The sequence below is a fragment of the Borostomias antarcticus genome, assembly GCF_949987555.1.
Source record: "Borostomias antarcticus genome assembly, chromosome: 5".
Classification (NCBI taxonomy): Eukaryota; Metazoa; Chordata; class Actinopteri; order Stomiiformes; family Stomiidae; genus Borostomias; species Borostomias antarcticus.
Window position 1 is genome coordinate 26888341 of NC_140238.1, and position 25872 is coordinate 26914212.

The 25872-nt window shown below is 51.1% G+C and overlaps 2 protein-coding genes across 2 annotated transcripts in view; one reads left to right on the forward strand and one right to left on the reverse strand.

Annotated features, from left to right (window-relative positions):
* llgl1 (LLGL scribble cell polarity complex component 1) overlaps window positions 1–12671 on the forward strand; it is a 28668-nt gene extending 15997 nt beyond the window's left edge. Inside the window, exons 6-24 of the mRNA XM_084438150.1 lie at window positions 313–475; window positions 722–857; window positions 1065–1119; window positions 1360–1514; window positions 1609–1829; window positions 2579–2646; window positions 3074–3248; window positions 4338–4442; window positions 4782–5074; window positions 6537–6687; window positions 6977–7118; window positions 7844–8154; window positions 8360–8551; window positions 9371–9443; window positions 9553–9667; window positions 9765–9829; window positions 10350–10494; window positions 10670–10752; window positions 11754–12671. Coding sequence (XP_084294276.1) covers window positions 313–475; window positions 722–857; window positions 1065–1119; window positions 1360–1514; window positions 1609–1829; window positions 2579–2646; window positions 3074–3248; window positions 4338–4442; window positions 4782–5074; window positions 6537–6687; window positions 6977–7118; window positions 7844–8154; window positions 8360–8551; window positions 9371–9443; window positions 9553–9667; window positions 9765–9829; window positions 10350–10494; window positions 10670–10748 — 2644 coding nt within the window. The 3' untranslated portion in view covers window positions 10749–10752; window positions 11754–12671. The remainder of the gene's footprint in view (window positions 1–312; window positions 476–721; window positions 858–1064; window positions 1120–1359; window positions 1515–1608; window positions 1830–2578; window positions 2647–3073; window positions 3249–4337; window positions 4443–4781; window positions 5075–6536; window positions 6688–6976; window positions 7119–7843; window positions 8155–8359; window positions 8552–9370; window positions 9444–9552; window positions 9668–9764; window positions 9830–10349; window positions 10495–10669; window positions 10753–11753) is intronic.
* Window positions 12672–15897: 3226 nt separating this feature from the next.
* The window catches only part of flii (FLII actin remodeling protein), a 19778-nt gene continuing 9803 nt past the window's right edge, over window positions 15898–25872 (reverse strand). Inside the window, exons 10-31 of the mRNA XM_084438129.1 lie at window positions 25148–25295; window positions 24675–24808; window positions 24297–24404; window positions 24097–24201; window positions 23657–23836; window positions 23365–23447; window positions 23120–23194; window positions 22830–22913; window positions 22484–22655; window positions 22257–22361; window positions 21407–21598; window positions 21227–21328; window positions 21020–21109; window positions 20483–20622; window positions 19566–19806; window positions 19282–19436; window positions 18928–18988; window positions 17871–17999; window positions 17588–17694; window positions 17374–17479; window positions 17174–17239; window positions 15898–16788 (exon numbers count right to left, since the gene is read on the reverse strand). Of these exons, the coding sequence (XP_084294255.1) occupies window positions 16654–16788; window positions 17174–17239; window positions 17374–17479; window positions 17588–17694; window positions 17871–17999; window positions 18928–18988; window positions 19282–19436; window positions 19566–19806; window positions 20483–20622; window positions 21020–21109; window positions 21227–21328; window positions 21407–21598; window positions 22257–22361; window positions 22484–22655; window positions 22830–22913; window positions 23120–23194; window positions 23365–23447; window positions 23657–23836; window positions 24097–24201; window positions 24297–24404; window positions 24675–24808; window positions 25148–25295 (2718 nt within the window). The 3' untranslated portion in view covers window positions 15898–16653. The remainder of the gene's footprint in view (window positions 16789–17173; window positions 17240–17373; window positions 17480–17587; window positions 17695–17870; window positions 18000–18927; window positions 18989–19281; window positions 19437–19565; window positions 19807–20482; window positions 20623–21019; window positions 21110–21226; window positions 21329–21406; window positions 21599–22256; window positions 22362–22483; window positions 22656–22829; window positions 22914–23119; window positions 23195–23364; window positions 23448–23656; window positions 23837–24096; window positions 24202–24296; window positions 24405–24674; window positions 24809–25147; window positions 25296–25872) is intronic.

Genomic DNA, 25872 nt, shown 5'->3' on the forward strand with positions numbered 1-25872 from the left:
TTCATTCTTTTTTCAGCACCGCGCCCAGGGACAGCTCCTGTAACGATGTATCTTGGGATGGACGATGTATCTTCAGGCGCCCACTAAGGGATAGTCTGGGAAACACTCGTAGGAAAAACTGTCCCTTCGCCAAGGTATACCTTGAGAAGCGTCGTAGCGCGGAGAAGTTCGGCGAATCTGGGAAACGCGGCCCTGGTCAATATAGTGTTTATGTTTACATAAATGTTTATGTTTACATAAATATTCATATACGGCTTACCCATGATGACACAGAGCATCACCAAATGGCTGATGGGTATTGTTGTTTTCTAGTGTCCCTGAGGAGTACAGGTGTGGAAAGTCGTTGGGACCGGTGGAATCTCTGCAGGAACACCCCCAGCAGCCAGGAAAGATTCTGATTGGCTACAGCCGAGGCCTGGTTATCCTATGGGACCTGAGTACTCGCAATGCTGACCACGTCTTCCTGGGCAAACAGGTGAGTTTCCAGACCCCTGATTGGTCCTTTATTGCACATGTGTATTCCTCGGCTGAGCTGGGGCCCTGCCCCCTCCCTGAATGTCATGGATAGAGTAGAGAGAGTGTTATAGAGTTGTCCTTGTATGCATGATTCTCACTATGCAGACCACTCTTGAGTGCAACTTGTGTCACTAGTATTGTTAAAGGTGTGTGTGTGTGTGTGTGTGTGTGTGTGTGTGCGCGCGTGTGCGCGTGCCCCCTGCAGCAGCTGGAGAGCCTGGTGTGGGAACGTTCCGGTAGTTCGTTCGTCAGTTCCCATAGCGACGGGGGATACTCTGTGTGGGCTGTTGCCAGCGGTAACTCCTGCACCCACCAGCCTGTGTCCTCCAGCATTCCTTACGGTGAGACACACACACACACACACACACACACACACACATACACTCTACTGTGTCATCTTCAGTCTTCCAGGAGACACAACCTAAACACAGACATTCTATTGTGTCATCTTCAGTCTGCCTGGTTTTGTATTGGTCCTGACTCATCCTCCTCCCTCTCTCTCTCTCTCTCTCTCTCTCTCTCTCTCTCTCTCTCTCTTCCTGTCCCAGGTCCGTTCCCCTGTAAAGCCATCAATAAGATACTGTGGAGGACGACAGAGTCAGGGTGGGTACCTGTGCAGCTCTGTGTAGACCTACAGTATGTAGCTCTGTGTAGACTGTAGACCTATGCAGCTCTGTAGCTCTATGTAGACCTGTGTAGACCTGTGTAGACCTATGTAGCTCTGTGTAGACTATAGACCTATGTAGCTCTGTGTGTAGACCTAAGTAGCCCTATGTAGACCCACCTAGCACTACGTAGCTCTCTAACACCTTGGGGTCCTTCACCCCTCCCCGCCCCCCCCAGGTCTCCAGTAGTGCTGTTCAGCGGGGGCATGCCCCGGGCCAGCTACGGAGACCGCCACTGTCTGACCATCCAGCAGGGCCGGCAGCACGTCACCCTGGACTTCACCTCCAGAGTCATCGACTTCTTCACGGTGCACTGCGTGGACCAGGACAAGGGTGAGACGCACACACACACACACACATCCCGATTAACTCCTGCCATCTCCGTGAACTCCGCATGACCCGACGGTTGGTCCGTCCCCCCCTCCAGAGTTTGACGAGCCGTCGGCGCTGGTGGTGCTGCTGGAGGAGGAGCTGGTTGTAGTGGACCTCCAGACCAGCGGGTGGCCCTCTCTGCCCACGCCCTACCTGGCACCGCTTCACTCCTCCGCCATCACCTGCTCCTGCCACGTCTCCAACGTTCCGCCCAAGCTCTGGGAGAGGCTGGTCAACGCTGGCAGGAGCCAGACCAGTCAGCACAACACACACGGGGTTAGCACACGCGCACACACACGCGCGCACACACACACACAGGCACAACAGACACACACACACACACAGGCACAACAGACACACAAACACACATACACAGATCATAGGCGTATAGGCCACTAATAGCTCCCAGTACTCAATTGCATCCCAGACACACGTGCGACAAACCGTTTTCACGCGACATTGCAGGGAACCCTACTGAATCAGTAGCAGGGACGTTAGCTAGCTCGGTGTGCCATCTGTTCGTTAGCCTAGCTTCCATTTGGTAATTTGGGAGCTTCAGGGGCTTCATGTAGCTGTAAAGCTTTATCCGACCCAGAGAGCTGGAGAAGCAGGTGTGGGCATTTAGAGGCTCTGCAACCAAGATCAGCTGTTTGATCAGAGCCAGATTGGGCTTGCAGAACACACACACACACGTGCACACACACACACACACATTTTCACAGCTGCCACTCTCGTATATCACACTTGCTTGCTCATGAGGCAGGGGTAGTGAAGGGTGGCACTGCAGAGGGCAGGTGAGTGAGTGAGTGAGTGAGTGAGTGAGTGAGTGAGTGAGTGAGTGAGTGAGTGAGTGAGTGAGTGAGTGAGTGAGTGAGTGTGTGCTTGTAGTGTACCGTTACATTATCAAAGAAAGAGTTCTGACTATATCACTTAAATGTGAAGCGTATTAAGATTATAGGACAGTCTTGTAACTGCGTGTGTGTGTGCGTGTGTGTGTGCGTGTGTGCATGCATTCCTGTGCGTAGACCTGGCCCATTTGTGGAGGGAAAAACCTAGCACCTCCACCTAAACAACAGGAGCTACTATTGACAGGGTAAGCTCACTCACTCACTCACTCACTCACTCACTCACTCACTCACTCACTCACTCACTCACTCACTCACTCACTCACTCACTCACTCACTCACTCACATATATGTGTATATATATATAGATATACATATATATATATAAATAAGATATATATATTGTATGTACATATTCTATTGTATTCTATACTATACTCTAAACATGCTGTACATATGGATGTATGTTCACAGTGTATACTGTGTATATATATATCGCTATATCACTCACTGCTGGAGTTATTAAACGTTGTAACGGTGTAATTGTCACATAACTCAAGTGTGTGTGCTGTATGTGTGTGTGTGTGTGTGCGCGTGTGCTGCATGTGTGTGTGTGTGTGTGTGTGTGCTTGTGTGTGTGTGTGTGTGTGTGTGCGCGCGTGCGCGCGTATGCAGGCACGAGGACGGAACGGTGCGGTTCTGGGACGCGTCGGGCGTCGCCCTGACTCCGCTCTACAAGCTGAGCACGGCCAGCGTGTTCCACACCGACTGTGACCCTATCGACGACCCTCAGGACCTTAGCAACGACCCCGACGCACAGCAGGAGGAGGAGTGGCCCCCCTTCAGGAAGGTCAGAACACAAACAAACACACACACACATACACATTCCAGTATGGGGTACGCTACACTGTATCGTCTCCAGCTGAAGTGCAGTTCAGCATCTGATGGTCTTCATGAGTCTATGAGCAGAGCAACCACACCCTATTGTTCTCTGAGTAAAGCCTGAGATTGGGCCAACCAGTCTGATGACTTTTTAATATATCACAATGTTTCACAATGTCTCGTCGAACCGTTTCAACATGTGTGTGTGTGTGTGTGTGTATTTGTGTCTGTGTGTGCCTGTCTTTACAGAGGAAAGTAGGTTAACGTCAGCTGTATAGCTCATTCTTTCGGGGTGATTGAGTTAATGCGATTGGAATGGTTCATTTGTAAAGCTGTCTGACTCTGAACATCAAAGGAGCCAGTGTTTCTGTGAAGTTGAAGATGATCAAACGTCTCAAGCTGTTGCTTTTCCTATATGTGACCGGAGGTCTGCTGCGGAGAGCAACTCTACCTCTTTCTCCTTCTCCCATCTCCTCCACTTTCTCTCTTTGTACTCCTCCTCCCCAGTCTTTCAGTTCTTTCGCTCTTTCAGCCCCTCTCTCTGTATTCTCTACCTTCTTCTGGAACATGGAGAATAGTGCTGTGTTCTGGAATGCAGCTCTCACATGGGATGAGGAGCCTTTTGCTTTTTTCTCTCTAATGCAAACCAGACTCTCTCTGAGGTGTGTGTTGTGTGTTGTGTGTGTGTGTGTGTGTGTGTGTGTGTGTGTGCGCGCGCACCCTGCTCCTTGTTTTGTTGGGGGAAAACTCCCATTTAAAGGAGGGAGGATTCTGCTGGAATTCCTTCTGTGTGTGTGCGTGCATGTGTGTATGCGTGTGTGTGTGCGTGTGTGTTTGTGGTTTGGGAGAAGGAAGGAGGGTTTTTTTGTCCTGGCAGTTTAGTAGACAAATGAAATAGTGAGAGATTCATCACTCCCTTAGGGCCTGTGTGTTCATACCATACTGTATTTGTTGGCGTATAGATCATCCATCTAATTGTGTGTGTGTGCGTGTGTGTGCACGTGTGTGTGTGTGTGTGTGTGTGTGTGTGTGTGTGTGTGTGTGTGTGTGTGTGTAGGTGGGCTGTTTTGACCCTTACAGTGATGACCCCAGACTGGGCATTCAGAAGATCAGCCTGTGTAAATACAGCAGCAAGCTGGTGGTCGCAGGAACAGCTGGACAGGTATGGACCCTCTCCCTCTCTCTCTCTCTCTCTCCTTCTCTCCCTCTCTCTTTCTCTCTCTCTCTTTCCCTCTCTCTCTCCCTCTCTCTCTCTCTCTCTCTCTCTCTCTCTCTCTCTCTCTCTCTCTCTTCTCTCTCTCTCCCTCCCTCTCTCTCTTTCTCTATCTCTCCCTCCCTCTCTATCTCTCTCTCTCTCTCCCTCTCTCTCTTTCTCTCTCTCTCTCTCTCTCTCTCTTTCTCTCTCTCTTTCTCTCTCTCTTTCTCTCTCTTTCTCCCTCCCTCTCTCTCTCTCCCTCTCTCTCTCTCTCTCTAACCCCCCCCTCCCTCCGTCCCGCACCAGGTGATAGTGATGACCCTGAGTGATGAGCGCTCGGACCACACGGTGGACGTCTCGGTGGTCGACCTGCTGCAGGACCGCGAGGGCTTCACCTGGAAGGGCCACGATAGGCTGGAGCCCCGGCTCAGCCCTGCCCCCTTCCCCCCGGGCTTCCAGCCGCTGATGCTGGTCCAGTGCATGCCCCCGGCCTCCGTGACAGCGGTGACGCTGCACGCTGAGTGGAACCTCATCGCCTTTGGGACGAGTCACGGCTTCGGCCTGTTCGACTACCACAGACGCAACGCCGTACTGGCCAGGTACGCACGCACGCACACACACACACACACACACACACACACCACTACCACACACAAGGCAAGGCAAGTTTATTTGTATAGCACATTTCAGCAACAAGGCAATTCAAAGTGCACATGAGACATTAAAAGCATCAAGACAAAGTGCAACACATAAAAGGTCATATAAAACGAAATGAAAAACGTTTAAAACAAAATGCAGGAAAAATAAAATACAGGAATAAAAGTTGCAGTGCAGTGTATGAATAAATAATTATTTGATGTAATAAAAAGCAGACGCAAAAGGAAAAGTCTTTCAGTCTTGATTTAATAGAACTGAGAGTTGCAGCAGACCTGCAGTTTTCTGGAAGCTTGTTCCAGATATGTGGAGCATAAAAACTGAACACTGCTTCTCCATGTTTTGTTTTAACTCTGGGGACAGAAAGCAGGCCTGTGCCAGACGACCTGAGATGTCTGGATGGTTCATAACATAGCAGCAGATCAGACATATATTTTGGCCCTAAACCATTCAGTGATTTATAAACCAACAGCAGTATTTTAAGTCAATTCTTTGACAGACAGCAAGCCAGTGTAAGGCAAGGCAAGTTTATTTATATAGCACATTTCAGCCACAGGGCAATTCAAGGTGCTTTACATGAGACATTAAAAGCATTAAAACAAAAAGCAAGACATTATAGACATTTAAAACAAAAGGCAGGACAAATTAAAAGCATTAAAACAAAAAGCAAGTCATTATAGACATTTAAACAAAAAGCAGGACAAATGGAATACAGGAATAAAAGTTACAGTGCAGTATACTGATAAACATAACTCCTCTTAGAAAGCAGTGGCAAAAAGAAAAGTCTTCAGGCTTGTTTTAAAAGAACCAAGAGTTGCAGCAGACCTGCAGTTTTCTGGAAGTTTGTTCCAGATATGTGGGGCATAAAAACTGAATGCTGCTTCTCCATGTTTTGTTTTAACTCTGGGGACAGAAAGCAGACCTGTACCAGACGACCTGAGAGGTCTGGATGGTTCATAGCATATGAGCAGATCAGAAATATATTTTGGCCCTAGACCATTCAGTGCTTTATAAACCAACAGCAGTATTTTAAAGTCAATTCTTTGACAGACAGGAAGCCAGTGTAAAGACCTTAGTACTGGTGTGACATGCTCCACTTTCTTAGTCTTAGTGAGGACTCGAGCAGCAGCGTTCTGAATCAGCTGCAGCTGTCTGATCGATTTTTTAGAGACCTGTTAACACACCGTTACAGTTGTCGAGTCTACTGAAGATAAACGCATGGACAAGTTTTTCCAGATCCTGCTGAGACATAAATCCTTTAATCCTTAATATATTGTTCAGATGATATTGGGCTGACTTTGTAATTGTCTTAATGTGACTGTTGAAATTCAGGTCTGAGTCCATGACTACACCAAGCCCATGACTACACCACACACAAACACTCATCCCTAACTGTGTGTCCTGAAGGTGTACCCTGCATCCTAATGACTCGCTGGCTATGGAGGGGCCTCTGTCCAGGGTCAAGTCTCTGAAGAAGTCTCTACGACAGAGTTTCAGACGCATCCGCAAGAGCAGAGTCTCCGGCAAGAAACGCACCATCACCACCCCTACCAGCAAGGTAGGACACCCACACACACACACACACACACACACACACACACACACACACACACACAGGAACGCACCATCACCACCGCTAACAGCAAGGTAGAATACACACACACACAGTTACTTACTGTGTGAAAGTGTGAAATATAAGACCGATAATGTTCTGTGTGTGACCAAGGAAGGAGTGTATGACATCCATGTGTGTGGGCATGTGTGTGGGCATGTGTGTGGGCGTGTGTGGGCGTGTGTGGGCGTGTGCGTGCGTGTGTGTGTGTGTGTGTGTGTGTGTGTGCGTGCAGGTCCAGGAAGCCAACGCGGCGTTAGCGGAGCAGGACAGCGAGATGGCTCCGGTGCAGCGCAGGATCGAGCCGCGCTCAGCTGACGACTCTCTGTCCGGGGTGGTCCGATGCCTCTGCTTCGCTGACACCTTCCTGCGAGACGGTGAGAGTGTGTGTGTGTGTGTGTGTGTGTGTGATGGAGAAAGAGAGCTGTTTGTGTGACAGGTAGTGTTGCCTATGTTTGTGTGTGTTTGTGTGTAGTGTTCATGTATCATTCTCGGGGTTAAATGCAATCCACACCGCACAGGTTGATGTGTGGGTGTATGTTTGTATGTATTGTGTGTGTGTTTGTGCGTGCGCGCGCGTGTGCGGTACCGCGGCGCCACCTCAATGAAAACAAGCGTCCTCAAGCATGTAAAATATCCAAGGTAGTGCCTATACCCAAAAATAAAAGGTTACCGTTTTCTGAATCCAATAGTTGACCTACAGTACAGTCTTAAAAAACAGCTAAAAGATTACTACCTCAAAATAAATTGATAAACATCTATGATAGTGATAGCTTGTCTATTGTTATAATCTAGTTGTAGTGTTTTTTTTTGTGTGTTTTGTGTCCCCTGTGTTACGTGTTATTTTTATGTGTATATATATTTCTTTTTAAGTTTTTTGTATGTCCAGTGGATTTATGTATTGTCTGTGTATTGTGATGAGACAGGTTTGTAGTATGTGTAGTGACTATGTTGTGTCTATGTATTGTATGTAAGTGTGATGTGGAGTTTGATTGGATTTAGTGTATTATCACAAGGTTATGGGAATATTGTAGACCCCAGGAGGATTAGCTGCTGCTATGCAAAAGCTAATGGGGATCTAAAATAAACCAACCTTACCCAGGTACACACCACGGGCCGACGCTGTGGGCGGGGACCAACTCCGGCAGCGTGTACGCCTACGCCCTGGAGGTGCCGGGCACGGGCTCGGGGCGGGCGGGTGAGCGGGGTGCGGGTGAGGCCGGAGCGTGCGCCGAGGCCGTACTGGGGAAGGAGATCCAGCTGATGCACCGGGCGCCGGTGGTCTCCATCAGCGTGCTGGACGGCCGTGGGAAGCCCCTCCCGGACCCCTACGAGGCGTCCCGTGACCTGGCCGCTGCCCCCGACATGACCAATGCCCACTCCGTACTCATCGCCTCGGAGGAACAGCTGAAGGTACACACACACACACACACACACACACACACACACACACACACACACATACATACTGGACATGGCCGTCTCCTTAAGACGTCAACACAAAACTCTGTTTCTCTCTCTCTTCCCCCCCCCTCTCTCTCTCCCTCTCTCTCTCTCTCTCTCTCCCCCTCCCTCTCTCTCCCTCTCTCTCTCTCTCTCTCTCCCTCTCTCTCTCCAGGTGTTCTCCCTTCCGAAGGTGAGCGCCAAGACCAAGTTCAAGTTGACGGCCCACGAGGGTTGTCGCGTGCGTCGCGTGGCCCTGGGCGTGTTCAGCTCCACGGCCCAGGAGGACTACAGCGAACACACCCTGGTGTGCCTCACCAACCTGGGGGACCTGCACCTGTTCAACATCCCCGCGCTGCGCCCTCAGGTGTGTGCGACAGACTTTAGTCTCTCATCTATGTATGTGCTGGTGTGTTTGCAGGTGTGTGTTGGGGTGTTTGTAGGTGTGTGTTGGGGTGTTGTAGGTATATGTAGAGAGTGGGTCGTATGCCCACCTCCCTTGTTCTCTGTAAAGCGCATTGTGTTGCCTCTGGGTATGAAATGCGCTATACAAATAAAGCTTTGATTGATTGATTGTAGGTGTGTGTTGGGGTGTTTGCAGGTGTGTGTTGGGGTGTTTGCAGGTGTGTGTTGGGGTGTTTGCAGGTGTGTGTTGGGGTGTTTGCAGGTGTGTGTTGGGGTGTTTGCTGGTGTGTGTTGGGGTGTTTGCAGGTGTGTGTTGGGGTGTTTGCAGGTGTGTGTTGGGGTGTTTGCAGGTGTGTGTTGGGGTGTTTGCAGGTGTGTGTTGGGGTGTTTGCTGGTGTGTGTTGGGGTGTTTGCAGGTGTGTGTTGGGGTGTTTGCTGGTGTGTGTTGGGGTGTTTGCAGGTGTGTGTTGGGGTGTTTGCAGGTGTGTGTTGGGGTGTTTGCAGGTGTGTGTTGGGGTGTTTGCAGGTGTGTGTTGGGGTGTTTGCAGGTGTGTGTTGGGGTGTTTGCAGGTGCTCGAAAAATATTTGAATATCTTTTTTTAAAAATAAATGTAAACTCAAATTTGAGCATCCAAATATGAATATACTGTAATATATTAATATAGGCTATTCAATTTCATTTCCTGTGCGCTAACTTCAAAAGTGAAAATGGCAGCAGCAGAGGAGGTCCGTCGCACTAGCAAGGAATCTAACCTGTAGTAACCTCTCCTTCCCTCTACAGGTCCGCTTCGACTGCATCCGCAAAGAGGACATCAGTGGCATCGCATCCTGCGTCTTCACCAGGACCGGACAGGGTAAGAGCACACACACACACATTTCCTGATAGGGGACAGTCTCCTGTGTTTGAATGGTACATGTTTTGGGTTAGTGACGCATGTGTTCTCTGCCTACGCGGTTCTCCAGGGTTCTACCTGATCTCGCCCTCGGAATACGAGAGGTTCTCTCTGTCTGCCAAGGTCATCACTGAACCACTGTGTTCTGTCCACTTGAACCGACCACTGCTGTCCACACCTGTCAGGTGACCAACGCCGCGCGCACACACACACACACACACACCTAGATACATGTATCACTCATGCTGACTTTAAAACATTTTACCCTTTGTGTCTCCATAGTGACAATGCAGCCACACTGCCCCAGGCTAATGGAACTCACAAGAATCAGACTGGACAGGCTGAGGGTATGTACACACACACACACACACACACACACACACCTAGCCCCTCAATAAGCTTGCATCCCCCGTTCTTTTCTCCCTGCTTTCATGCCCTCTCTCTGTCCTCCCGCTCTCTCTCTATCTCCCTCTCTCTCTCCCTCTCCCTCTCTCTCTCTCTCCTCTTCCTCTGTCATTGAAGATGCCCCATGAAGGGGTGCCTCTCTGGTCTCCATGGTAACGCCTCAGCATGACCTTCACCAGTCAGGCTGAACCGCCTGCGTTCGGGGGGGGGGGAACTGACCGTTTCCATGGAGACCGGAGGAATGCTTATTTGACCTCTCGTCAGGCCACATGGTTCCCCCCCTGGACAGAATAACCATGTCTTCTCTCCCGGGTTCCTGATTCTTTCAGTTCAGCGATGATTCAGTTCACATCCGGAGTTGTGGAGTGAGGAACAGAGTTAACGCAGAACCCGTAGTTCAGACCGGCGTAGTTTGGCCTCTGCTCCGCCTCCTCATCCCTGCTCCTCCCCTCTCCCCCCCAGGGTTGGGCGATGACTCCCAGAGCGCCCTGTCCTCGCCCCTCCTGTCCTCCCTGGACTCCCCCCTGGACTCCCCCCTAAGCAGCGCCGACCTCACCCTGGACACCACAGGAGACCTGACCGTGGAGGACGTCCGAGACTTCCTAACGTAAGACGCGCGCGCACACACACATGCTCTCTCTCGACATACCCTCGCGCAGACACACACACACACAATCATGCAAAGACATTGATTAAATCAGTGTGTGTGCGTGTGTGCGTGTGTGTGCGTGCGTGTGTGTGTGTGTGTGCGTGTGTGTGCGTGCGTGTGTGTGTGTGTGCAGCACTGTGGACGAGGCCGAGAATAACTTGAGGAACATCACCGAGGAGGATGGACGCTCTCCCGGAATCCTTATCAACTGATCAGGTATGGAAAACACCTGAAAACACACAGGCATCACACACACACACACACACTCGCATACCTATGAGGGGCACATAACAGTATGCGCCACATGCACACACGCAGACTGAGACGACACACACCTGTTTCTAATGGAGCCAGGCCAGGGTGTGTAAACTTCAAACGCTTCCGTCTGCATTCCAATAGCACCCATCCCCCCACCCCCCCCCCCCCCTGGCTCTGTCTTCAACAACATCCTCTCTGCCCCGTTTCTCTCTGCTTCAAGGGCATATTTTTGATTTGAGCTTTGGTGGGGACATGAAATGAGACCAGATACCAGATCAACCAGATACTTCAGCAGCCTCACGCGTTAGCAAGAAACGGCAAGTCAGTCCTATTAGCGATATTGGGCTAGGATGATCTGTTAGAGAAGGAGATCTGTTAAGTGTTTGTGTACCAAATTATTGCTGGGGACAATTCAGTAGTCTCTGAATATGGGGACATGTCCCCAGCGCCCCCCCCCCCCCCCTAAATTCGGCGCCCATGCTCTGCTTGCCTCGTGTCCTCTCTCTTCATCCGTTCATCTCCTTCCCTCTCTCTCTCTCGCTCCAGCGTTTCCACCCCTCCTTACCCATCCTTCTATCTCCCTTCCCCTCTCTCCCTGCTTACCTTTCTCCTGCGTACCTCTCTCTCCCCCCCCACCCTGTTTTCTTGCTGTCCTCTTTTCATCCTCTCAGCTTCATCAAAAGCAACTCTGCTCTCTGGCTCCCCCTTGTGGTCAGTAACAGTACGTACACCCCCACCCTGGCTCCTGTGTGTGTTGTTCTACTGATAGTTAATGCAGGGCTGGGGTTTTCCAGACACACATTATGCCTGCTCCTGCACCAAATCACACACGCTCGCTGTTTTGTGGTCTGGAATCAGGATGAATCCAGCTCTAGGTACCAGGTCTATAGTGTCTGGACCACTACCTTCATACAATCGCTGTGCTCTAATATGGTTCATGTCCATGGTTGGGTTCCCAGGTGGGCTGTGTCGCTGGGTTGGGAGAGGGGTGTGCAGGGAACCGGACCACACAGAACTGGACTACAGACCTAGACAGACAGACCCCTGCTGCCCCGGACTCATGGCTTCCTCTCCTACACCACCCCAGAGCACAATAACCCAACACCGCCCCCTGCAACAGTGTTGAGCTCCTACCTGGGGCGGTGTTGGGATCATCTCCCACTCGTCCGAGGAACCTCCCACACAAGCAGACTGAAGTTCTATAACCACTATGACACATATGGACACGCCCACTGCTTCTCTGATCCCTCCCACCCGGAGCGTCTGGAGGGTTCCGGAACAGCGGCTCCGGGATTCTGGAATGTCACCTGAGTGTCCTGGATCATCCCTCTCTTTCTTCCTCCATCTCCCCGAGCCACAGCAACTCATTACTTTTACACTTCCTGGTATCAGGGTGGTCTTTGACCAATCAGGGCAGTCGTGTCATTAACGCAGCCAATGATGTCGTGGCTGCGCTTATGGAGCGTTCATGGTCTGTAAACAATAACTGGAATTGGTGCTCAGCTGCAAAATGCTGTTGCTACTAACGTGTGCAGCAGCGGAGGTGAATAGTGTTGGATTATCCTCTAGCCTGGGAGTCAGCGAGGGCGTTCAATTTAACTCACACGACGCACTGGAGGGGTGGGGTTTTCTGCCTTCTCGCACCCCATTGGTCCAAAAGAGCGAGCCCTGTGCACCCCAGTGTGGCGGGAAAGTTGAACTGAACGTCCCCAGCAATGTCCGGATCCCAGAAGCACTGAACGTTGAGTAACAGTTCAGGTACGTATCTGACTCCCATTCAGTATTATCGGAAACATCTCATGAAGGAACTAGTGATGAAGGTGTTTTGTATTGAAATGATATGACGCTAGGGATCTGTTTTATATCACTTCACAGGAAGAAAGGGTATTTTATATTGAGTAGATTGAGTAGCGGGGGGACGGGGACAGGGCGGGGGTCAAGGGTCAACTGTTTCTGACACTGTGCTTTTATAGAGGGGAGGGGGGGCAGAACAGAAGGAGGGGTGAGGATGGACGCCATGTCCACTGTGACCATGTCGATGAAGTGATAGTTGTTGCTCTGGGAACCCGGAGTGATCAGTTGTATTAATGACCTCTCTAGGAGACGTTCTCTAACCAGGCCACGGTCTTCGTTGTTACCCAGCTAGAGGAGCGTCCTCTCTTCCTTTCTTCTCCTGCTTTCTGCTCTTCTCTGATGACGCAGGGTGGGCGGGAGGGAGGGAGGGAGGGAGGAAGGGAGAGCAGGTGAAAGCAGTGTTGTTCATTTCAACTGATGGAACTCCTGTAAGGAGTCCACTTCATTCTCATCAGCGCAGATGGAGAGGAGAGGAGGAGAGGAGGCTTCTTTAGACTGTCGAGACGCAGCCAGTCTTTGTTTTTGTGGGTTTCCCCGAAGAAGCGTGTCGTGTTTTGGGTCTTTACTCTGGCAGAGGAGGTTGTCTCACAAGCGAAGAATCGTTTTAACCCTTTTTAACTTTTACTGTGTAAAAAGAACTAGGTTTGAGCCGCGGAGCGAAGAGACAGGTTTAACATCAACGATCACATGTTAGAACGTTAGTTAGAACCTGTCACCAATAGTTACCATTCAGTATTCCATGCTTTGATCACCTCATGTAAAAAGGGACCTCACAAACTAATGTAGCTCAGCTGATGATAGTCATAATGATGCCTTTTATACGTTCTTTATCTGGTTAAATGTCTTTTGGGCCTTGACAGATTAACCACTTCATGTTAAAGCTGGCACTATTATCTTATGATTCCAGAACCATGTTGAATATGTGTTTCGCTTCTTTATTTTTGTTAATGTAGAATTTTAATTTAGCATTGCTGATGGAGAATGTTAATAAAGTATTTACTCGAACTTTGATTGGTGTGGTCTGTCTTACTTGGGTAGTGGGCTTACTGAGGGAGAAATTGATGTGAGTGCAGGGCAGTTAAAGTCAACCACTACACCATAGCTCCTAGAACAAAACTATCATACCTGCTGTCCATCCCTAGGTCCAAGTTGTGGGGATTTGTCACTTATAATGTCCTGCTGTGATTTCTACACCCCTAGAGGGGTTCTTCATTCTACTGAGTAATGTTAGAGCACACTCTTTGAACCACTCCCTTCTGGCAGGAGGCTGTTGTCTGTCAACCAGCCCTCTCCTCACAAAAGCTGTTTCTTCTTGACTATTACCAGCCTCATCAACAAGGCCCGTGTCCCCCTCCGACTCACTCTGCAGCACTACTTGGCGCACAACTCTTCATTTTATTGTACATCTCACACTGCACATACACATCGCACAACACCAGCTCCCTCAGGACGAAGGCACAGCAGAAGATGTATTCCTGAGGCAGCTGAAGAAATTCAGACTACCAAAGAAAATGATGGTGCTCTTCTACACCTCCATCATCGAGTCCATTCTCACCTCCTCCCTCACCATCTGGTACTCTGCCGCTACAGCCAAGGACAGGGCCAGACTGCAGCGCGTCATCCGATCCGCAGAGAAGGTGATCAGCTGCAACCTGCCCTCCCTCCTGGTCCAACCTGCCCTCCCTCCTGGTCCAGCACAAGTACAGGACCTTGAAACGGACCAGGAAGATTGCGGCCGACCAGTCCCACCTCGGCCATAATCTTCGTGCCCCTCCCCTCAGGCAGGAGGCTGTGGTCCATAAGGACCATGTCCACACACCATGGAGGCAGCTTCTTCCCCGCGGCCACCAGCCTCTTCAATAAGGCTGATGTCCCCCCTATCCCCCCCCCCCCTCTACGGACCCCATCACTGTTGAGACACCTTCTATAAACACTTGCACATGACCTGAATATATTGTATAGGATACACACTGCACTCATATCACGCCGCACACACATATAAACACTCACACATTACACTGCATACTCACTTTATATACACTGACTGCACTACTTTTTGTATATTGTTCTTTTTCTTAGCTTATCTTTTTTTGCACCAGCATTTTGTACTCGCTCTTTGCACTGTCCTGTCTTCCTAGTATGATAAACTGCATGGCAATAAAACTAATTCTGCTTCTGACATGTAATGTACATAATCACATTGCACATCATATTGTATTTGCCCTCTACCTACACTATTATATATTTAGCATTGTCCTGTCTTGTTCCTGCACCCTTTATTGAATGAACCAACAGTCCAAAACAAATTCCTAGTACTGTATGTGTGAAAACCTACCTGGCCACAATAAATCTGATTCTGACTACTGCTTCAGAACAAGTCCACTTGGCTGAATTATCTAGGAAACCTGTTATAGTGTAAGTATGTATTGATTATGATTTGAGAAATCCTTCTCTATTGAAATTAACTATATAATCTTCTGACGCTGGTCTGTCACTGACAACTTTAATATAACCATGAAATACTCATGTTCAGAAATGAACCACTGTTAACCATGAAAGAACGTCTGCTGCATCATTGATCATGTGATCAAAGCAGGTTGAGAGCTTAGACAGTGAATGGGTCCAGACAGAGCACAGAGACCAGCCTGTTTAGTGATGTGAAACATTTATTTTCATATAAAATAGATAAATAGAGCATCTGCAGGTGGCGTCAGGAGCATGTGCATGACTCAGACAACAAAACACACGTGCGCATGATCTAATAAAGTACAGTATGGGACAGGGTCTCTGCTGTTTGTAAACAGATATATCTATTCAATCTAGCGTGGCCAGGTTAAGGCTGGGATAACATATCAGGGGCAGAACTACTCGTCTGACCCATGATTAGTGCGTCTACTGGCAACTTCACCCCACACACACATCTCAATCTCTCCAACATGATACACAAGGCGCTTGTAACTTGGCTTACAACAGAGTACGACATCTCCCATGCTGTTTCCATGGAGATCCACTAGCAGACCCGTCCCCCCGAGCAGCAAGCAGAGAAGATGTGCAGGAGTGTCAACCTAACGCTCAGCTAGCAGAGGATCTAGCTGAAATATAGCCCCCCCCAACCCCTCCCACCCTGCTAGCAGAGGACCTAGCTGGAATATAGCCCCCCCCAACCCCCCTGCGCTGCTAGCAGAGGACCTAGCTGGATTATAGCCCCCCAAACCCCCCCACCCTGCCCTGCCCGCAGAGGACCTGGCTCGTAGTGACAGAAAAAAACACAAAAATGCATTAAAAAAAAAAACATGACTTATTAACATAGACAATGACGGCGCTTCAGTCCCTATCAGGTGATAAGGACATCTGTACGATGGCCTCTCTCTCTGATGGACAGATATGTTGGCCATGCTGACCGGGGCCAAACAGTATTTACTTAAAGCTAGACAACACTGCTCTGCACACTTGTGGGACTGTTCCGTAGGTCACACTGTACCATGCGAGCTGAGTCACGCACAGAGTGGATTTCATAAACTGTTAGACCCAGGTCTCTGGTGAAGACGGGGGGGCTCATCTGGACTCGTATAGAAAACATCTGTACAATTAAGATTCCACACAATAACCTCACTCATATCATTCAGCCCTGCTATAAAAATCCATACAAATTAGGACTGTAGCCATCACTGAGACAGGACCGTAGCTATCACTGAGACAGGACCCCAGCCATCACTGAGACAGGACCCCAGCCATCACTGAGACAGGACCCTAGCCATCACTGAGACAGGACCCCAGCCATCACTGAGACAGGACCCCAGCCATCACTGAGACAGGACCCCAGCCATCACTGAGACAGGACACCAGACAGTCTTTGAGCAGGAGCAGGGAGCAGGGCAGGACTACAGGACAGCAGCTAGAGCATATGTGCTTGGTACTGTATACAACTAGATGGCCGCTATCTTTGTGTTTGTTGTGTGTTTGTGTGTGTGTGCACGCGTGCGTGTGTGTGGATAGAGTGCGTGTTCATGCAGGCGGGGTCTTGAATGCGCCCCAGGCGTGGAAGCAGCGTGTGAAGCAGTGCGGCTCGTTCCCCTTCCTGACCAGACGCAGCTTCCTGGGGTGCTCGGCGTCCTTAGAGCGCATGTGCTGGATGTACACCTGGGGGAGGGCAGGGGGGAGGGGTTACACACATACTGGACACAGAGAGGTCAACCTAACAGAGAGAGAGACACAGAGAGAGAGACAGAGAGAGAGAGAGAGAGAGAGAGAGACAGAGAGACACACAGAGAGCCACACAGAGAGACAGAGAGAGAGAGAGAGAGAGACAGAGAGAGAGACAGAGAGAGAGATGGAGAGAGAAAGAGAGACAGAGAGAGAGAGACAGAGACAAAGAGAGAGAGACAGACAAAGAGAGAGACAGAGAGAGAGAGACAAAGAGAGAGAGACATAGAGAGCGACAGAGAGAGAGAGACAGAAAAAGAGAGACAGACAGAGAGAGAGAGACAAAGAGAGAGAGACAGAGAGAGAGAGATGTGGGTCTTACCTGGCAGGCTTTCAGGCTGAGTTTGATCTCCACCTGGCTGGTCTGCGTTCCCACCCACATGTACACCTGAGGGAGAGGGACAAGGTCATGATCAGGTCTCCGTGGCCAATCCCATTTCGTTCCCGCACTGTCAGGTTAGGGGGTCCTACAGCGGCCGGGTGGCTGAGCGGGTGGTAGCTGTGCCTGCGTAAAAGTCTTACCTCTTTGCCGTTGTCCAGCAGCATGATGTCATCATCGGCCAGGTCGTCCTGGCAGAAGTCGGAGCATTTCTCTGACACGGAGAAGTAGCCCTTCTCGTTAGAACACCTGAGAGACGGGGGGGAAGTTTGAAGTCAAGCTATCTTAGCCAGTAGCCTGCGTGTGTGTGTGTGTGTGTGTGTGTGTGTGTGTGTGTCTTCACGGTCTCGGTCTCACCTGAACAGCCGAGCGTACTTCATATAGTCTGCGTCCTCGTCATACTGCTTCTGGGAGCCAATCCCCACCCAGAAGAAGTTCTCAGGCTCCTCCCCCTCGTTTATCACCTGGCAGGAAGAAGAGCGCGTCAAATGTCAAATGGAGCAAAATCCTCCCTCACATCTCCTCAGGACGACACTGCACCTGTATGCTCGTCATTCACTTGTACGCTAGACATTTCACTGGCCGCCACATTGTCTGCTGATGAAGCCGAGTGACCGGACGGTCAACCCTGCAGACAGACCTGTTTGCTGTAGGTGTCGTCGAACATGCAGTTCATGATGTCCTCGGCCAGCTTGGCCTCGTCGGGGTCCGCCGCGCGACCCACCCAGGTGTACACGATGCCCTGGTTGTCGGTGCTCTCAAACGGAACCTGACAGAAAACACCCAAACACAGGGATGTGTTAGGGTCACACACACACACACACACACACACACACTCACACACACACACACACACATCATAGACTCTGCGGCAGCATAAATTTGTCGTGTTTCACCTCCCAGTCAAAGTTAGGCTGACAATTGAATGACCCAGATTGTCAGTTGGTTCAGAGTGTGGCAGTGAGACAGTGAGGGTTCAGAGTGTAGCAGTGAGGGTTCAGAGTGTGGCAGTGAGACAGTGAGGGTTCAGAGTGTGGCAGTGAAACAGTGAGGGTTCAGAGTGTGGCAGTGAGACAGTGAGGGTTCAGAGTGTGGCAGTGAGACAGTGAGGGTTCAGAGTGTAGCAGTGAGACAGTGAGGGTTCAGAGTGTAGCAGTGAGACAGTGAGGGTTCAGAGTGTGGCAGTGAGACAGTGAGGGGTTCAGAGTGTGGCAGTGAGACAGTGAGGGTTCAGAGTGTGGCAGTGAGACAGTGAGGGTTCAGAGTGTGGCAGTGAGGCAGTGAGGGTTCAGAGTGTGGCAGTGAGACAGTGAGGGTTCAGAGTGTAGCAGTGAGGGTTCAGAGTGTAGCAGTGAGACAGTGAGGGTTCAGAGTGTAGCAGTGAGACAGTGAGGGTTCAGAGTGTAGCAGTGAGACAGTGAGGGTTCAGAGTGTAGCAGTGAGACAGTGAGGGTTCAGAGTGTAGCAGTGAGACAGTGAGGGTTCAGAGTGTAGCAGTGAGACAGTGAGGGTTCAGAGTGTGGCAGTGAGACAGTGAGGGGTTCAGAGTGTAGCAGTGAGACAGTGAGGGTTCAGAGTGTAGCAGTGAGACAGTGAGGGTTCAGAGTGTGGCAGTGAGACAGTGAGGGTTCAGAGTGTAGCAGTGAGACAGTGAGGGTTCAGAGTGTGGCAGTGAGACAGTGGCCCCTGGTTCTCACCTTCAAGATGAAACAGAACTCTGAGTTGAGATTGCTGGAATCTGTCCCGATCTGAATAGTCCTGGGGAGATGGAGAGAGAGAGAGAGAGAGAGAGAGAGAAAGAAAGAGAGAGAGAGAGGTGGGGGGTTAAACTTCAAAGGCAGGACAGAGAGGACAAGAAAAGAAAGAATAAAAAAAAAAAGAATGAATCAGAAGAACTGATCTTGATATTCTGCAGCGAGGGGAGGGAGGAGGGGAGGGGAGGGGTCTGGGTTTGGAGGGGAGTGAGGAGGGGAGGGGTCTGTGTTTGGAGGGGAGGGAGGAAGGGAGGGGTCTGTGTTCGGAGCGTGAGAGAGGACGTGTGAGGGATGCACCTGGTGCAGAGAGCGCTGCCATTGGTGCGTATGTGGTAGAGCGAGGGCTGGGCGGAGTCCAGCTTCTGTTTCCTCTTCCCCTTGTGGATGATGAACTTCCTCTTGAAGTGGGAGAGGAACTTCAGGTTCTCCTGCTGCTGTGTCATACGCACCACCTACACACACACACAATATTTCAGTGTTTTTATTTTATTTTTTAACATCATTTACATTTTTTACATACTGTGTCATTGTCTATGTGTGTGTGTGTGTGTGTGTGTGTGTGTCTGTGTGTGTGGGTCTACCTCCAGTTTCCCCGGGAACAGGCTCTCGAACTTCTTCTGCAGTGAGAAGGTGAATGTGAGCCAGCCCATGTTGGAGGCCTGCCTGCCCTGCCAGAAGTACACCACACACTGGAAGTCCTCCTCCGGCTGCTTGTCGTCCTCCCCATCCCCCTCTTCCTCTCCTCCGCCGCGACGTCCTCCGCCTCCCCCCTTCTTCTCGCCGTCCTTCTCGTCATCCTCGTACTCCACGGGCACCCAGTACCTATGGAGGGGCGCACACGTCATTGTTAGAAAATAGTCTCACTCCCTCTCTCTCTCCCCCTCTCTCTCCCCCTCTCTCTTCCTCTCTTACTCCCTCTCTCTGCCCCTCTTACTCCCTCTCTCTCTCCCTCTCTCTCTCCCGCTCTCTCTCCCGCTCTCTCTCCCGCTCTCTCTCCCGCTCTTACCGCCTCTCTCTCTCCTTCACCTCTCTTCCTCTCTCTCTCTCTCTCCCTCTCTCCCTCTCTTACTCCCTCCCCCTCTCTCTCCTTCACCTCTCCCTCTCCCTCTTACTCCCTCCCTCGCTCTCTCTCTCTCTCTCCTTCACCTCCCTCTTACTCCCTCCCTCTCTCTCTCTCCTTCACCTCTCTCTCTCCCTCTCTCCCTCTCTTACTCCCTCCCTCTCCCTCTCCTTCACCTCTCTCTCTCTCTTACTCCCTCCCTCTCCTTCACCTCTCTCTCTCCCTCTCTTACTCCCTCCCTCTCTCTCTCTCCTTCACCTCTCTCTCTCTCTCTTACTCCCTCCCTCTCTCCCTCCCTCTCCTTCACCTCTCTCTCTCCCTCTCTTACTCCCTCCCTCTCTCTCTCTTCTTCACCTCTCTCTCTCTCCCTCTCTCTCTCTCCTTCACCTCTCTCTCTCTCTCCCTCACCTCTCTCTCTCTCTCCACACACACACACACCTGCAGAGGAAGACGTAGCAGTCCTGTGTGTGGAAGTGTCCAAACTCCTCCTCTGGCAGACGGGCAAACTTCTTCCCCTCCAACACGAATCCCTCCATCCCGTCCAGGTCCTCGTTCCACTCCTCCATCATCTGTTCCGCCTGGGGGGATCAGAGGTCAGGGCTGAGTGGAGACGCTCCGTGGTCGTTTGGGGCTCACCATCGATTCAAATATGCCCCGGTGTTTCCACAACAACGCTCAAAAATGACCTTTGTACACTACACATGTTGAGGAGTAAAGGTGTGTTACTGTGTGTGTTACTGTGTGTGTGTGTGTGTGTGTGTTGTCTTCAGCAACAATGGACCGCCCTAGGTGTGCACGCGTGTGTGTGTGTGTGTGTGTGTGTGTGGTGTTAAGGCCACGGCTGAAACGTTGTCCACTAAACTTATCGTTGCATCTCGACCTGAGTGTGCAGTTCCTTTTTCCTATACCTGTGTGTGTGTCATCTTCAGCAACAATGGACCACCGTGAGTGTGTGTGCGTGTGTGTGTGTGTTACCTCAGTGAGGGGCATGGGAGGTTGTCTGGGTAGGAAGAGGGCAGTGAGGTCAGCCTTCATCTGGTCCTTTTGCTCTGCGTCCTTCTTCACCTGAGAGAGAACAGAGAGTTACACACACACAGACATGTACACACACACACACACACACACACACACACACACACACACACACACACACACACACACACACGTCTAAGTGGTGCTCACCTTGCTCTGTAGGCCGGCTTTGCCTTGTTGGACGTTCTCCGCGGCTCGCGTGTAGTCCACCTTCAGCACGTCGTCCCAGTTCCTGAACTTGGACTTAAACACCTGGACGCCGAAAGCAGAGAGTTAATGTGTGTGAGCGTGTGTGCGTGCGTGTGTGTGTGAGCGCGTGCGTGTGTTTACCTGGCACTCGGTGCCCTCCAGGTTGCGCGTGACGACGGCGTGTTTGGGCCGGTGAAGCATGCTGCATACTTCCTGTCCCAGCTTGAGGGCGGCGGCTCTGACCAGCCGGGGGGACTTCCTCCCGATCCAGATGAACACATCAGACCAGCAGTCCAGGATGTACACCCCCTTAGTGTCCAGCAGGCTCTGGAGCTATGGAGGACACACGCACGCACACACACGCACACACACACATGCACACACACAAGTATGTTATATACCGCCATATAGACAGGTTTGTTTGTTTTTGTGTGTGTGTGTGTGTGTGTTTGTATTGGTTCTTAGTGTGTGTGTGTGTATATGTGTGCAGGGTTTTTCCGGCACAGAGGATTTTTTGGCACCCCCCAAAGAGATTTTACCCAGAGCCAAAGGAAAATCAGCAGTGCCATAATGCTCAAAAATCAGAATAAAAATAGCAGTTCAAATCCTCTCCAAATGAGTTTGATAGCTTTTCCAAGTGCAGCCCATCCCTCTTTCTTGCATTGTCCATGGTTTGGACCACTATTAATCAAGATAATTAATAGACAGGTTATCAGTATCCTAAACGTTTTGTCTTCATATCCATTTTGTGTCATGTCGGGAGATTTCGCCCGATTGTGAAAAGTGATTTCAGTCAGAACGACAGCAAAGAATATAGGCCTATATATACTGGTAGGCCATTTGGTATAAAACTGAGATTTCTCCCCAAAATTGTGCGTGCATCACCCCCCCAAAGACCCATTCTGAGCCAGGAAAAACCCTGGTGTGTGTGTGTGTATTGGTTCTTAGTGTGTGTGTGTGCGTGTGTGTGTGTGTGTGTGTGTACACATACCAGTCGTAGCTCTGGCAGTATGTCCAGTTTGAGTTTGTCTTTGTGCTCCACCGAAAGCTTATAGTTGATCTGAGGAAGCTCCAGGTAGCCCAGACCCAGACCCACCTACACCACAACAAAAACAACAAACATTCAAAAAACAGACAAGAGTACAGAAGTGCATTGGTTCAGTACAGCTTGGTGTTGGAGTGATAGGTCAGAGGTCAGGGTTGTCGGGGTCGGGGTACCTTGTAGAGCTTGGGTCTCACGGGTGAGAAGTCGTCGGGTACGTGCTTGCGGATCTCCTCGGGCTGACCCCCCAGGATCTCCCAGAATGCCGGGGGCTCCTGGCCGTTATTCAGACACACGATCTCCGCCTTGCCCTTCCGCTCGTTCTTATTGATCTTTTCAGCAAACAACCTGCAGCAGGAGACGACGACACACACACACACACACACACACACACACACACACACACACACACACACACACACAGGCTGTGAGTGCGGAGGATCTGCTTGAACATTAACGAGGGTTCCTCTGTGTGTGTGTGTGTGTGTGTGTGTGTGTGTGTGTGTGTGTGTGTTTGTGTACCTGGCCTTGGTGGTGCCACTGAGGGTGGCGTTGGCTCCTCTCCAGATGTAGATCTCCAGCCCAGTGTCCACCAGGAACACAAACCTGAGAAGGAACGCAACATTTCACATATACGTCTCTTCCATGGTAACGGACTGGACTTGGAATGGACATTAGAACGAACGACTTCTATTTCCTGTATTTTGGCCATCGATGAGACCCATTCAAATAATTTACTTTAGCTCCAGTGTACAAGAGTGGAGTGTGTGTGCGGTGTGTGTGTGCGTGTGTGCACGCGATGTGTGTCTCACCGTGGGTCGAGGGAGGATGCCTTCAAAGGAACCGACTCCAACCTGATGTTCTTCTTCCCATACACACGGTACAACCTAGAACAGGAAACACACAACACACACAAAATATACAATTAGTTAATACACACACTCACACTCACTAACTCAGTACCTCACTCACACACTTACTCACTCACACACTCACATCCAAGTCTGACCATAATCCCCCTCAAGCGTGTGCCAACGCTAGCGTAGTCTGTTTTTACCTGACAGAGTAGTGTGTGTCCTCCACAGTGTAGAAGCCACTGGCGGTGCCTCCCTCGATGTAGGAGATCTCATTGTCAAACACCTGCACAGAGAAGCACACAGGTCAGGTCAGGTCAGGTCTCTACTGACCACAGCACGGCAGAGGAGAATCCATTACAAGATGAATGGTCCCAACGACGGCCGCGGATTAACGGCACTGATTGCTTTTAGTCTTGCTTCCATCTCCATAAGGGTTGTGTGTGCGCGCATGAGTGTGTGTGTGTGTGTGTGTGTGCGCGTGTGTGTGCGTACAGCGCTGAACTCCTCGCTCTCGTCGCCCATCTCCTCTCGTATGGTCCGGCCGTCGGCCCCCAGGTAGTTGCGCAGGTTGACGGAATGGATGGCCGACCCCGCCTTCTTGTCCAGCGTGGACTCCTGGCCAATCCAGTAGAAGATCTGCCAGCTCAAAGCCCCGTTGTCGTCCAGGCTCGTCTGGGGAAGGAGGGAGGGAGGGAGGGAAGAGAGAGGTGTAGGGAGGGAGAGAGGGAGAAGGAAGAGGGATCAAGAGATATTTTACATTTGATTAAAGACATGTTTGTTTCTCCAGATGCAGTTACAGGATATAAAGGTATAGCTAGGTAGGTGGGTACTTCAGGTAGGTAGGTAGGTAGCAAGGTAGGTAGGAAGGTACTGTAGATAGACAGGTAGGTACAGTAGGAAGGTCAGTACTGTACGTAGATAGGTAGGTGTACCTTGAGGATGATGTAGCAGTCACCCTCATAGAACTTTCCATGGAAGGCCTCATCCACCAGCATCGGCACAAAGTTCTCTATCTGCCACACTGTCACCCCAGCAACCTGTAGGCATACACACAGTTAGAACTGGACACACGCGCACACACACACACACAGAAAGGGGCAGACCACAAAGGAGCACGTGGACGGACACACACCTGGCCCACGTCCTCCAGGAAGAACTCAGAGTAGTCCAGCTGAGGTTTCTCCAGACTCTTGTCCCAGCGGCGCGTCTTCAGATCCCCGTACTTCTGATCTCCATTCTCCTAAACGCGCACACGCGCGCACACACACACACACACACACACACACACACACACACACACACACACACACACACACACACACACACACACACACACAGTTAAAGCAAGAGCTTCCCCAAATCCCTACCCAAACGCGCACACGCGCGCGCACACACACACACACACACACACACACACACACACACACACACAGTTAAAGCAAGAGCTTCCCCAAATCCCTACCCCCCCCTCCTCCCTCTCCCTCCCTCCTCCTCCTCCTCTCCTCCTCACCGTCATGCTCTTGTTCTTTTCCTGGGCCACGTCGCTCATGCCCTTCAGCACCTGCTTGGCCTGGTCGTCCTCAGCGGAGTCCTTCCTCCTCCTCAACCTCATCTTCCTCGCCAGGGGGTCCCGGGGGCTGCCTCCTACACACACACATTAATAAAACGATGAAAGTCTCTCTCTCTCTCCCCCCCCCCCTCCCCCCCTCTCTCTCTCCCCCCGCCCTCCCTCCCCCCCCCCCCCCCTCTCTCCCCCCCCCCGCCCTCCCTCCCCCCCCCCCCCCCTCTCTCCCCCCCCCCCCCTCTCTCCCCCCCCCCGCCCTCCCTCCCCCCCCCCCCCCCTCTCTCCCCCCCCCCCCCTCTCTCCCCCCCCCCGCCCTCCCTCCCCCCCCCCCCCCCCTCTCTCCCCCCCCCCTCTCTCTCTCCCCCCGCCCTCCCCCCCCACCCCTCTCTCTCCCTCCCCCTCCCTCTCGCTCTCCTCACCTCCGCCAGCAGCGGCCACGGTAGCAGGCAGGGCCCCGGCCAGGCGCAGCTGGTTCTGCAGGGAGAAGTCGATGTTGTACCACTCCGCCGTCCGGTCCACCGGCTTGGGAGGCATCACCAGGTTGGGGTTCTCACGGACATCCAGGATCTGGGAGGGGCAGACAGACAAGTGTGTCGGTCGGGGTTTAGAAAAACTGTGTGTGTGTGTGTGTGTGTGTGTGTGGGGAGGGGGGTCTGCAGTAACCCTTTTACACATTTGTCTAATACACCAGATGTTGTTGTCAGTGAAGTATCCAGAGAGGTGTTTGTTCTGGAGGTCACCTGCACATTTGACCCTAGCCTAGAGGAAGCCTTCATGACCAATGTCATTAAGAACCAACCTGTCCTGAATACCATCTCAGCGCTAGGGTACAGATGCACACTACTTGTGTTCATATTTGGCAGTCTAGGACTTCCAAACAGGTTGGTTGTAAGAGGGTTCCAACAACTGGGGATGCCCAAAAAGAGGGCTAAACGCCTTGCTAAGCACTGCTCTGTCTGTCTGTCATAGGCAGCCGCCATATATGGCGGAGATGCTGCTACTTGTACCGTTGACAGATGTGTGAAAACGAGAGTTATGCCGCTGGTCCTTGTGATTGTATACTGACTGCACCTTTAGTATTTGTGTCCCTGTATGTATTTTTCTCTATGTGGACATAGATCATCCCTACAGTGAGATAGGAAGA